At 36.3% G+C, this 12,457-nt stretch overlaps 1 protein-coding gene across 7 annotated transcripts in view; it reads right to left on the reverse strand.

Annotated features, from left to right (window-relative positions):
- The window catches only part of BICC1 (BicC family RNA binding protein 1), a 320,717-nt gene that overhangs the window by 40,878 nt on the left and 267,382 nt on the right, over positions 1-12,457 (reverse strand). For all 7 annotated transcript variants that reach the window (XM_054522560.2, XM_054522561.2, XM_024253682.3 and 4 more), the window contains 5 exons: positions 5,432-5,511; positions 3,425-3,583; positions 2,075-2,128; positions 1,040-1,234; positions 563-814 (listed from right to left, as the gene is read on the reverse strand). In XM_054522560.2, the coding sequence (XP_054378535.1) occupies positions 563-814; positions 1,040-1,234; positions 2,075-2,128; positions 3,425-3,583; positions 5,432-5,511 (740 nt within the window). The remainder of the gene's footprint in view (positions 1-562; positions 815-1,039; positions 1,235-2,074; positions 2,129-3,424; positions 3,584-5,431; positions 5,512-12,457) is intronic.

Consider the following 12,457-nt stretch of genomic DNA (forward strand, 5'->3'; position numbering starts at 1 on the left):
AATATTGCAATTATAAATTAGAAGTAGTAAAGTAGTATTGAATTATAACATGTAACTTTGCTTTTCTTCCTTCAATAAGTGACGCTCAAATTTGTGACTTAAATAGTATTTTTTAATTGTATCAAAGATTTATGAAATGTACAAATGTTTTGGGCTGACAAAATTTGTCTTTGATGGTGAAATTTAAATAGTATTTTTACTTTTCTGTTTAAACAGAGGACTTTTTTTTTTTGCCAAATACAAGCTGCACGCTAATATTACAGGTCAGATGAAAACAGTCACCTTCCATCCTTGCCACAAAATGCAGTCAATTATTTCACTATAATTCTCTTCTGTGTTTAGTCTAAGTTAAAAAGAAAACACTGAAATAAAATTACATATGCAATGAAATTAAACCTGTTGAGGCACTATGAACCTTACTCTTCTAGTTTATTTCCTTTTAGCAAGTGACGAGGCTTCCAAAGTGCTTTCCTAAATATCACATTAGTACAGTGGGTGCAAAAATATGCACTGTATCCAAAGAGGTTTAAAAAAATTGTAACACTTATTTCAGTAACCTTACCATGAGATATTGCCTTGCAAGACAGACAGACTCAATGGTGCCCTGGAGGTAGACGGTGGATTTCTTTTGTGGATTACTGGGATCAGGAAAGTGGATCTGAGCACCTGTTCTCTGCATGATATGTTTGATGTTGCTCCCATTTCGACCCATCATAAAGAGATGATGTTGAGCTGCAATGTCTAGTTGTGTGCTCACAGGAATAGCTGATGCTAAGCTTCCAGCAAGATGTTCTAACAGCATGGCAGTTCCTTCCTAAGAGAAAAGGGTGGGAAAGAAATAATCCTATACATTAACTGTTCATATACGGGGAAAGATTCTATTGCATTTCTAACAGCTATGGAAAAATACAGCATATTCTGCAAACCAAAATGTAGAATGAAGGAAAATTCTGGAAATCAAATTAGTCTAATATTCTTTAAAAATGAAACTCATGTAACTTGTACATATAGGATGTGCAGAATTATCTGAATAATTTACCTTCACAGCACTAGTGTTATTCTGAGACCCTCGTACTATGACAGTAGCACCATACATTCGGGAACGCTGTTTAAATGATACTGAAATATTGTACGTTTGTGATATATGCTGAATAGAGGGGGAATTAGGATCAGGAACCGGTTGAAGAATTCCAGCAATTGGTAGCTCAAACATCAGCACCAAAGGAAGCAGCTCCTAAAATGAAATGATGAGAATCCAAAGCAGAGAGTTAAAGCATTAGACATTCAGACATGTGTATCATTCATTGGTTCTTTTCTGAAGATAGATTTTAAAACGTAAACTGCCCTTATAGATATGAAGTTTAGCTACATTATATAAAGTTTTTTTTTTTTTCCTTTCTGTTTTTTGAGTCAGAGTCTTGCTCTGTCACCCAGGCTGGAGTGCAGTGGTATCATCCCAGCTCACTACAGCCTCCACCTCCTGGGCTCAAGGATCCTCTCACCTTGGCTTCCTGAATTAGTGGGACTACAGGCATGTGCCACCATACCTGGCTAATTTTTAAAAATGTTTTGTAGAGACAGACGAGGTCTTGCTATATTGTCCAGGCTGGTCACAAACTCCTGGCCTCAAGTGATCCTCCTGCCTTGGCCTCCCAGAGTGCTGGGATTACAGGTGTGAGCCACCACAACTGGCCTACAAGTGTTTTTAAATGATGGAAGCCTTTTGTGAAACCTGAGAGTTTCTAACTCACATTGCCTGTGACATTTTTTCTTAGGCCTCTTTATGATCATTGAATAAAAACTAGAAAAACTGAGTCAGATAAAATCCAGAACATCTCTGAGAAATATTTTCAGTGAAAAAAGTTTATAAATAACATAGAAACTCACTTTTTGAACATATACAATAAACATTTAGATAATGAATGCTAAGACAGATACTAAAATAACTTTTGCCACTATTTCCTACTGATTGAACATGATTTGGTTATAAGACGATAAATTATTATATTTTTAATGCCTTATAATGCAAATGTTGCTGACATCAATTTACAACGTTAAAGTAATAAATAGTTACCCGAATTCTAACTCGGGCAGATTCTACTCCTGCTGGTTGTCCCGCTATAGATACCTATAAGAGGAGGAAAATACAGAGTTAGATTTATTTTAATCAAACTCACATCTGCTTTTCCAGTTCATCTATATGCTTTCTACTAAAAGTGTCATCCAGGGACAAATACAGAGGTATTATCCAGAAGCCTGTTAAAAATAAAGGATCTCAGGCCCCCATCCAGACCTGCTTAATCAGAATTTGCATTTTAATGAGATCCTCAGGTAATTTGTGTCAACTGATCTGTTTCACCCACTGGACTTACTGAAAGCCCCACAGCCCCCAGGAGATCATCCTGCCCTCTTTATAATTACTCTTGTTCACTGCATTTTCTCCGTTTTGTTTAAGCGCTTTGCATACCAGATACTTATCAATATTCAATGACAGAGCTACACTAGGTTCTGAAAATAGTGAACATTTTCCATACCAGATGGTACGCAATCATTGCTCCAACATCTACCTGGAGCTTTCTTCTGAAATCTCCTGGGCCTTCCCATGACCCACTGACTCAAGTTGTTAGTCTTGGCATTGTGGTGGGGGGTACAGGGGCTCCAGTACACTGTTCTTAGGGCCAATGGTCATGCCATACCAGTTTTTAAATATTCTGAATATTGTCTTTGCTTTTTACTATAGCTTTCTGTGTAGTCCCTTATGCGCACATCCCACTGTCACTACTAGTCCCTGTAGAGAAAAGACTACTTAGTTATCTTTGTGGTTGACAGTTTCTAGTATTGTAACTAGTTTAGAAGAGAGAATACTTCCAAATATCACAAATAATACTATCTGTTCTTCAAGTACTGAAACCGCTTGCATGAGGACAGGTGAGTTCCATTTGCTGCCAAACAGAAGAACAAGCACAAATGTGTATAAACTAGAGAGAGACATAATTAAGGCAATGTAAGAAGTCAGGCACTAATGCACTGCTCCTCAGAAGGTGATCTGGTGTGCCACAGAGGTATCTACTTCTAGGTCTCTGTAGACAGAACCAGGCAATGGATAGGTTCCTGGACTAGGCAAGCTTCCAGGTCCTAAACGATATGCTCTCTCGGCCTTTCTTTAAGGTTTTGTTTTGTGGCCATTATATCTTCCGCTATTTTTTATCAATGATTTCAAGATCAAGAGTTTAGGGCCCATCTACAACTCATCTCCTCAAAAAAGCAAAGCACCTTCAATTTCCTTGCAGAAAGTTGTACAATCTACACTGTATGTCATCTATGTGATTTTTTTTTGTCTCACCTCTCAGAAAAAAAAGATAGGCAAACTGAAAATTAAGGCTGTAATTCATCCCATAAAAGTTCATGTGAAAAGACAAACCACCTGGTTGCTTTTTTCTGCTTGGTTATTCCTGTTGGAATCCGGAAAGTGGATATGGCATCCAGTTTCTTCCATCACTTTTTTAATATTGTTGCCACCTTTGCCGATTACATGTGAATGTTCTGTATGTGAAACATCCATCTTCAATGTGACTCGATTGCTCTATGTGAAAATAATGTATTATTACTTGATGTATGCAAAAGGAAAGAATGACATCCTAAATGCCTTTCCCTCAAGGGAATGGTATTAACAAAAAGCAAGTCAGTGGGAAATCTTATTTCTTAATAAGATCATCTTAATCTATAAGTGTTCTCCTGCTATTAATTTCTCTGATTATAAAAAAAGAAATTCTCATTTTAAGACAGATTTGTCAGAACAAATAGAAAAATTTATTCTTTACCAAGATAATTTTTTTGGAAAGAAGTCTTTAAACAAAGTCAGCTACAGTTAACAAATAAATTACTCAGTTTCTCTTTAAAGACATTATTCATGAAACATTTAATTCAAATAACTAAAAACAGATGAAAACACAATTACAAGATTGAAGATATGCATGCTGGTGGGACTGCATAACTAAGATGATACAAAACTAGAAATAATAAAGCTCAAAACTGTGAATAAGGAATTTTTTCAATCACTGCTTTCACAACTCCTATATTACTATATATCGAACTTTACAAAGTACATCTATTACTCTTGCTGGTAGAAAGAAGGGAGAAAGAGATCACAAAGTACAGATAACTGGCCATAAAATGGCTTAAATAAAGAAATTCAAAGTACATTAGTTATATTAAAGCAAAATGTAAAATTCTAAGACATAATAAATAAAAATGCTGTGGTCATATTGGACTATATTTAATTTGAGGAATTTAGTGCTGTACAATCATAAAGATGGACATAAAATCCTTTCTCATTTAGAAGACTGTTACTGAAATTATTCAGTCTTTAAAAAGCAAAATCAAAATATCAAAATATGTTAAAAATAATTTTAAACCTTGTGAATTCTTAAGTTTTAAATTTATGCCCATTAAATATATTTTGATTTTTAAGTTTAGTTCTTTCGGTTTAACCTTTAAAACACAAAAAACTCCCCCTTTCCTGGAGAAAATTCTAAACTATTTAATAATTATCAGGGGAGTAATTTTTTAAAAAACGTTTTGAAGAAAACCAACAAAGAACAGAAAGAAAGAATGAAAACAAGAGAGCGATCAGAGATCATTCTAATGAAATGCCAGGTGGCAAGACAAAGTGGTTAAGAATGAGACAGCCTGGATTTGAATCCCACCTCTCCACTTAACCGGCTCTAGGGTCCTGAACAAATTACTTAATACCTTTGTGCTGAGTCAGTTACAAGGACCAAACAAATTAATATGTGTAAAATGTAGAGTACTTAGAGAAGTGCCTGGTATACAATAAGTGAAGAAGATGTGTTTGTTAAAGAAAATAAATTCTCACAAATGAGTAAAAATTTTTACATATTGAAATTTCCCTGTTATCTCTCTATACATATACTTACAGAGAGAGAGAGAGAGATGCCATGTGATCACACAAAAGCAAGCATCAAATTTCATGCCATTACACACACCCAACACAGAGCTATACAGAAGATCATTCTGGTATTTTACTGACATCATAAAAGCAAATAATCTAATTCCTGCAATCCTTATTACTTACTCTATATTAATCAGGGCCAATTTCTATTTCTGAAGATGGTATATATGTACATGTACACATATATACACATACATACACAATACATATATATGTATGTAGATATAGGTATATATAGTTGTGTGTGTGTGTATGTATAGTTCAATTACCCAGCATGAAAGAACCTATTCAAATATTAAACAGAACTTTACATCCACTGTAGAATCACATGTGCTTATTTTAAAACCCACCATTACTTTCTCCTGGTTTTTCTTCTCCAAATGGTTCTTTCATAACGGCATGAAGTAGCCCTTGCAGAGACAAGGTTCTGACATCTGAGTGTCCTTAACATTCACTTACTTTTGTGTCTAAGACAGACATGATCATTTCCTTGGCTTCTTTAACATCTTCTTTCTTTCCAGAAACCTTAATATGGGGATCTATAAGAAATAAGAAATAAAAGGCTTGTGTGAAACTCCCAAACTCTGTTTAAAATTGTTTTAAAATCTCTGTTTTAAAATTGACTCTAGAACATAAGACGTTCCATAATAAACTCAACATTTGGAGTTTATTACTATAATGAAATTCTAGGTGTGTTATTGTAATAACAACAAGAGTATGGAAAATGCCCAGGTTTTCATTTATCTGTGACTTTCTTCCTTAAAATTGGCTAAACCATTTAAATTTACATTTCTTTTTACAAAATAAGTATATCACATAATTGCAAAATAAAAATATCATATAATTATTTTTTTATAAATTGGATTTAATTGAGCTCCTGCTACAAGTCTCCGCCCCGTTCTAAGGGTTGACGTACATCAATTCACTTAATCCACAGCACAGATTCATGAGGTTGTTTACAGAGGAAACTAAAGCACAGAGTGGTTTAGTAACTTGTCCCAGAAAACCACTCAGAAGCTTGGACATTATAATCCAATGTCTTCCAACTCTGGATCCACCCTTTATGCAACAACTTCATTTAAAAGACATCACCACAGTGAAGGCTAATAGAAAAAAAATCTTAACTTTCATTCAGGAATATTTAATTCAATATTTATCCAGAATTAGTATTGAGTGACTAATATTGTTTATTACTGCCATTAAACTTTCTACAGGAAAGCATTCATTCATTCACCAAATCTTTTCTGTACTTCTACTATGTACCAGGCACTGTTCCAGGGACTAGAGAGAAGAGGTAAGTGAAGAAGCAACAGCCCTGTCCACAAAGAACTTGGTTCTTCTGCAGAGACAAAATATAATTTAATCAAATAAATTATCTAATTAATAATTAATCAGAACATACATGTTATGAAAAAAGAAAAAGAAGAGTAAGACAAAAAGATGAAGTACCAGCTATGGGAGAGTCTTGAGGAGTATCAGACTTCATAGAGAAAAAGAGATCTGAGTAAAGGCTTAAAGGAGGTAAGACACTGGAACCTTCCAGGTAGAGGGAGATATCAGAGCCAAAGCCTCCGGGTGGGGACTAGCCTCCTTAATTCCCTCTTCAATCAGGTTTTCAAGTTGCCCAGCAATCCAGGTATTCCCTTATTTTACAGGTCAGCCTTTGACACAGACCAACATCATTCTAGGATAAGTCAAAAGTTCTATACCCATTAGCTTTATGATAAAACTGAATAACATAGAGATAATTCATTATGATTATCACAACCACTGATCATGTCTCAACCTTACTGAGTGCTTACAATGTACTGACTTTTTGGCTAAGTCTTTTATATTCTGTACTATGCATCCAGTCAGTAAAGAGTCAGTAAATGTTTACTGAGCACCTTTCATGTGAACCTTTCACAATTTACCACCAGTTCTGCCTGAATACTTTAACTCCTAAAGCATCTATTCTCTAGGAGAAGGAATGAGAATCACTGGGTGGGGATTTTATCTAAACCACACATACTCCCCTGACACTGTGATCTCCCACCCCCATCCCACAGCCCAGGTGAAAATGCCACAGACAGCATATCATATTCTTATGTTGCAACTGGGCAATTGCCACTCCCCTCACCAAAAAAGAGGGAGGAAGGAAAGAAGGGAGGAAACCATTTTTCTTAAAACTACCCACTGCTAGGACCAGGATGGTGAAATCACAGTTAATAATAGTGCACCAAGCTTCAGAGTTCAGGAATGCCTCTGGCCTCCTGGGGAGATGTCCAGCAGCTGTGCTTAATTTGAGTCTCTGTCACCACCTCCAGCCCCCACCCTCTCCTGGTGGCTGCTCTTGGTCTCAAGCACACTTCCTTATGCTATTTTGTAATCCCTCCCCTGACACTTAACCTGTCATAGGGACACTGTGAAGGTCAAAGGTCTTAAGAGTGGTTAAAACTTTCCAAAATGTTAAGCATCAGTTATTATGAAATGAGGGGCCTAACAGCAAGGCACAAGGGGTGTCTGACCAACACAAGTTGGGAGAGAGCCCAACAGCATCTCATTCCCGTTGCTTGCTCTCTAATGCATCCTAACAAGAACCAGGACTGCCCTTTCTCTGTTATACTCTAGCCAACTTTTACCACACTTATGTAAACAGACAGATCATTTTATTCAATAATTCTTATTTCATCCATAATAGCTAGGCTAGGCAATAGGCTTAAAGGAGGTAAGATACTTGGCTGAGCTGGAACCTTCCAGGTAGAGGGAGATACCAGAGCCAAAGCCTCAGGGTGGGGACTAGCCTCCTTAATTCCCTCTTCAATCAGGTTTTCAAGTTGCTATCTACCTTCAATCAGGTTTTAAAGAGATGTCTACCTTCAAAATTTCACTCTCAACTATCCTTAACTTTGGTTTTAGTTACTGTTGGCTGACAATGAAGTTAACCTCTATTGAAAATGTTCGCTACTACTGTGGGTGATTAGAAGCCAATGTGTCTCAAAACATGCCTGTTAAAATACAGGTTTCTGGGCCTTCAGGACTCACTAATTGACATTTTATTGGCTTTCCAAGTGATGGTTAACTCAAGTGCAGAAAATAGCAGATTGAACCACACAGATACTTCAATTGTAGTCATTTGTGTATTGGTCCTATATATATTATACAAAAATGCTTCTATAGGATAAATTTGTATTTTTCCCACAAAATAAATTAACGGTAAGTTGTGAGTGGTATGATAATCTACAAATATGTTACTTTACAGGTTGGATAATCACATTAAAATTACTATGGATAGATAGAGGGACAGGGAGCCTCGTATCCAATTTAAGAGAGAATGTGGTTTTCTTAAATCATGAAATAAGATGATTTTCCACCATCTTTGCATCAACAGAACAACAAGCAAAATAAAAAGCAAACGCCTCAATAGAAAATACACTTTCGTTCAAAGTGAAAGGGCACCATCTAGTGACCAAAAATATAAATTATCAGTGGGCACAAAGACACATGAGCATGCATGCAGAGACAGTCACCAACATGTAACACATTTACCTCCAGGGTCTGAATCAGTGCTTTTTTGGAAAGTGGTTCTTCAAACAGTCAAGCTTAATAAGGACAGAGAAAAACAAACATGACAAAATTCTGGTTTAGATTGCTAAAGTGGCTAGCAGCATTGTGTTTTTCATTCCCTTTTTGGCTCTTGCTTAAAAGATGCAAACAAGATGTGTCCTTTTTTCCAGGTTGATCTTAATTCATTCATTTCAATTCCTGAAATTCAGGTCTCTGTTTTTCAATGACTGTTAACAGTTTACAATTCAAACAGGTCTGTGTAATACCACTAGGGATTAAGATTTCCTTTAGACCCATTCTGCAAATACTTGACAGAGAAAAGTCAAAGTATTAACCACATTAATAAACATAAATTGAGGAAAAAGTCAGCTATAAAGAGGGTTAGAAGATGGTATAATAGAAAAATAGGAAATAAGTGTAGAGCTTCTCCCTCCCAAAATTAATTGCTTTGAAGAACTCAATTTTAGGCATAAAGGTTTTGAGACATTTGCTCTTAAAAAAAATTATTTTATTATTTTAAAACTAATCCTCAAGTTCTCTGAACACACGGGTCATGTTTAACTTGGTTTTGTAACTACCACAGTGCCAAACAAGTGGTAGAGACTCAATAAGCCGTTGTTGAATGAACAGATGGCACCTGTAATTTAGGAAATGGCTAAATACAGAGAGAGGAAATGGAAGTCTACAGAAAGAGTCTAAAGCTCATATCCAAGGTGACTGTGTGTGTGGTACTTTCCAAAAAAGTTCTGAGTTCAAATATTCTGATCTTAGCACCTCTTTAAAAATACAAAAAAACTGTCAGATATTCATCTCAATTTTTGGTTTTTAGATTCCTGTCCTACCCGTCTGCTCACATCTCTCTGGTGTCATCCTAATGTAAAGAAAGTGACCAGATGGTAATCCAACCTTCTCTAAGTAATAGGAAGCTGTAATGGACATGCATATGAAATGGGTATTTTATATGTGAATAATGCCAAAGAGAAAAAACTACCCCTTTTTAAAAATGTTAAACCTTTGAACACAAAGGTTCTTGTGACTTTCATATGGATATCTGTAAGGACTTAACAAGGCAACAACTGTCATAAGGACACCTGCTAAAAACCATATTTTCAATAAAAATAAACTATTTCAATATTAAAATTAAAATTTTATTTTCTCTACCTTACTCTATTGTAAGAATACTGAATGTTTTTATGACTTTATGTGAAGTTTAGTTATGCTTTTAAAAGATTATCTCTTGGTACTCTGGTTTCTACTCTGTGGTGTTTCATCCTTGGAAACATTCCCACCCCTGGAAACATTAGTGAATATTTTATTGCCTCTTCCTTCTTCCTTCAGGCCCCTAAACCTCCTTCCCACTTCATTCCTATTCCACAGCAAAATCTGCAGAAAATACTCATGTCAGCCATTTGCATTTATTATGCTACAGAGAGTAATGTGCTATAGACACATGATGAATTTAGGCCAATCTTTCATCAACAATCTGTAGCCACTTTCCTGTCTCCATGATTAAGTGCTGCTGAGAAAAGGATTCAACCCCCCAAATTCACAGTATGTCTTCCACCCTCGGCATGTACATTTAGAGACAGAAAACAACAGAAAATCCCTTGTTTGACTACCTCCCCGCCTCCCACTCACAATAAAAACAAAACAAAAGTTATCCTATCAGAGTTATATATTATAAATGGCTTCAAATCTGGATGGCTGTGCTACATTTTATGTACATAAACAAAACTGTCAAACAGATGAGTGGACAGAATTTACTTTCCCCTGGCGTGGAGCTCTTTCACGTTTGTTTCAAGTTAATTTCTTCCAAAAGCGCTTTACTTCTGACACAATATAATCAAGACGGGCATTACCTGGGACCTGGATCTGTCAAGAGTGGCCAGTGTTGACAAACACTGAGGCGCAGCTCAACTTCTTCTGAGATTCTTTGCAACCATTGGGAATATGTCAACAGTCGGCAAGTAGTTCCAAAGTAATAATGGCCAAAATTTTTATGTAAGAAAGAATGTAGCCCTAGGCTTACAACTTTGTGAAAAAAATCTCAGAAAGAAAAAAAAGTGTCAGAAAAAGCCCCAGGCTTCTCAAGGGCGTTGGTTCACTTAGAATCATATAGGGAAAAGCTAGGAAAAGCCAGAATGTATCACACAGAATGTATTACTTTTTATTGCCTTTGACGTGGCAATCGACTACAGATTTCCTTTATGATGTGGTGAAAATATGTGGTGTCTACAGTTAATCGCAATTTAGCCATAAACAAGCTCTGTCACCTTGGAAAAGTCACTGAATCACTCAAGTATAGTTTCCTCAAAAAATAAATGAGGAAATTCAGTTAGATCACTGCTATATTTCCGTATAAATGCAAATTTCTTTGGTATGAAATAGTACTATAAGGTTCTTAAACTAATAAGCAACTTTATTTTACAATTTTTGATAACTCATGGTAGGTAGCTCACTTAAAATCTAAAATGTTTCCAAGAACCTTAAACTAGCCTAAATCTGATGACACATCTACAACTGGCTTTCCTCTTATTTTGCACATTTTAAGAATCTGTGATTTTTGTATCAAAGTGGATGAAAGGCAGTGTTCACCCCAGTGGCATTTCCTGAATAATGTGCTTTTAGGCACAAAACAAATGCATTGACAACCCCAGACAAAGACGAGATTCTACTTCAAACCCTATCTGAGCCATCTAATATGGCTTCTATTTTGATGACTATTAGGTTGGCAAGTCACTTTGGTGATCAGCAAAAGTGAATTCTACTCATAGTCAACTGGCCACTACCCATATTTTATGGTGAAACATGTTTCCCCCTGGCTTCTTAAGAAATTGACTTTCTTTTTTAAACAAAAACTGTACGTGGGCCAAATAACATATCAATATCACATTTTTTTACAGTGAAAATACATACTTTATCAAGAGATGGAGAATACCTGAACTGACTTATTAAGCCTGACTGGAAACGATTTTAAAAGAGCAAACAGGATGACTAGAAGCCTATGCACTTTACATTTATTTTGTGGCCAGTGAGATGGATCCCAGATTATTTCAAGGAATGTTCTTTGACAGTAAGAATTCTAATAAAAGAGCAAAGTATATTTCAAGAGGGGAGTAAAAGAGCCCAAGCCACACATAGTTAAAGCAAAACGTTAGTGGGCAGCCATAACATGTCAGGTGATATAACCGGGATAAAGAACAAACCCATCTGCTCTAGGCCTTCCCTACACCAAATACAGTTGACCCTTGAACAACATGGATTTGAACCGTGTAAGTCCACTTATAGTCGGAATTTATCTGCTGCCCCTAAGGCAGCAAGATGAACTCCTCCTCATTCTTCTTCTTCAGGCTACTCAATGCGAAGATGATGTGGATGAAGACTTTTATGATGACCCACTTCCACTTAATAGTAAATCTATTTTCTCCCCCTTACAATTTTCTTAATAAAATTTCTTTTCTCTAGCTTACTTTATTATTAAGACTACCGTATATAATACATATAACACACAAAATATATGCTAATCAACCTTTCATGTTACTGGCAGGCATCTGGTCTATAGCAGGCTATTAATAAAGTTGTTGGGGAGTCAAAAATTATGCGTGTATTTTTGTGTGGCGGGTCAACATCCCTGACCCCACTTGTTCAAGGCTTACCTGTACATTGCTTTAAGATAAAGCATAAAATCATCTTTATGTATCTTATTTAATTAAATTAATTAATTAGTTACTTTTTTGAGACAGAGTCTTGTTCTGTCACCCAGGCTGGTGAGCAGTGGTGTGATCTCGGCTCACTGCAACCGCCGCCTCCCAGGCTCAAGCAATCCTCCCACCTCAGCCTCCTGAGTAGCTGGGACTACAGGCACGCGCCACCATGCCTGGCTAATTTTTTGGAGAGATGGGGGGGCCTCACCACATTGTCCAGGCTGGTTTTGAACTC

This window comes from Pongo abelii, chromosome 8 (genome assembly GCF_028885655.2).
Source record: "Pongo abelii isolate AG06213 chromosome 8, NHGRI_mPonAbe1-v2.0_pri, whole genome shotgun sequence".
Lineage (NCBI taxonomy): Eukaryota > Metazoa > Chordata > Mammalia > Primates > Hominidae > Pongo > Pongo abelii.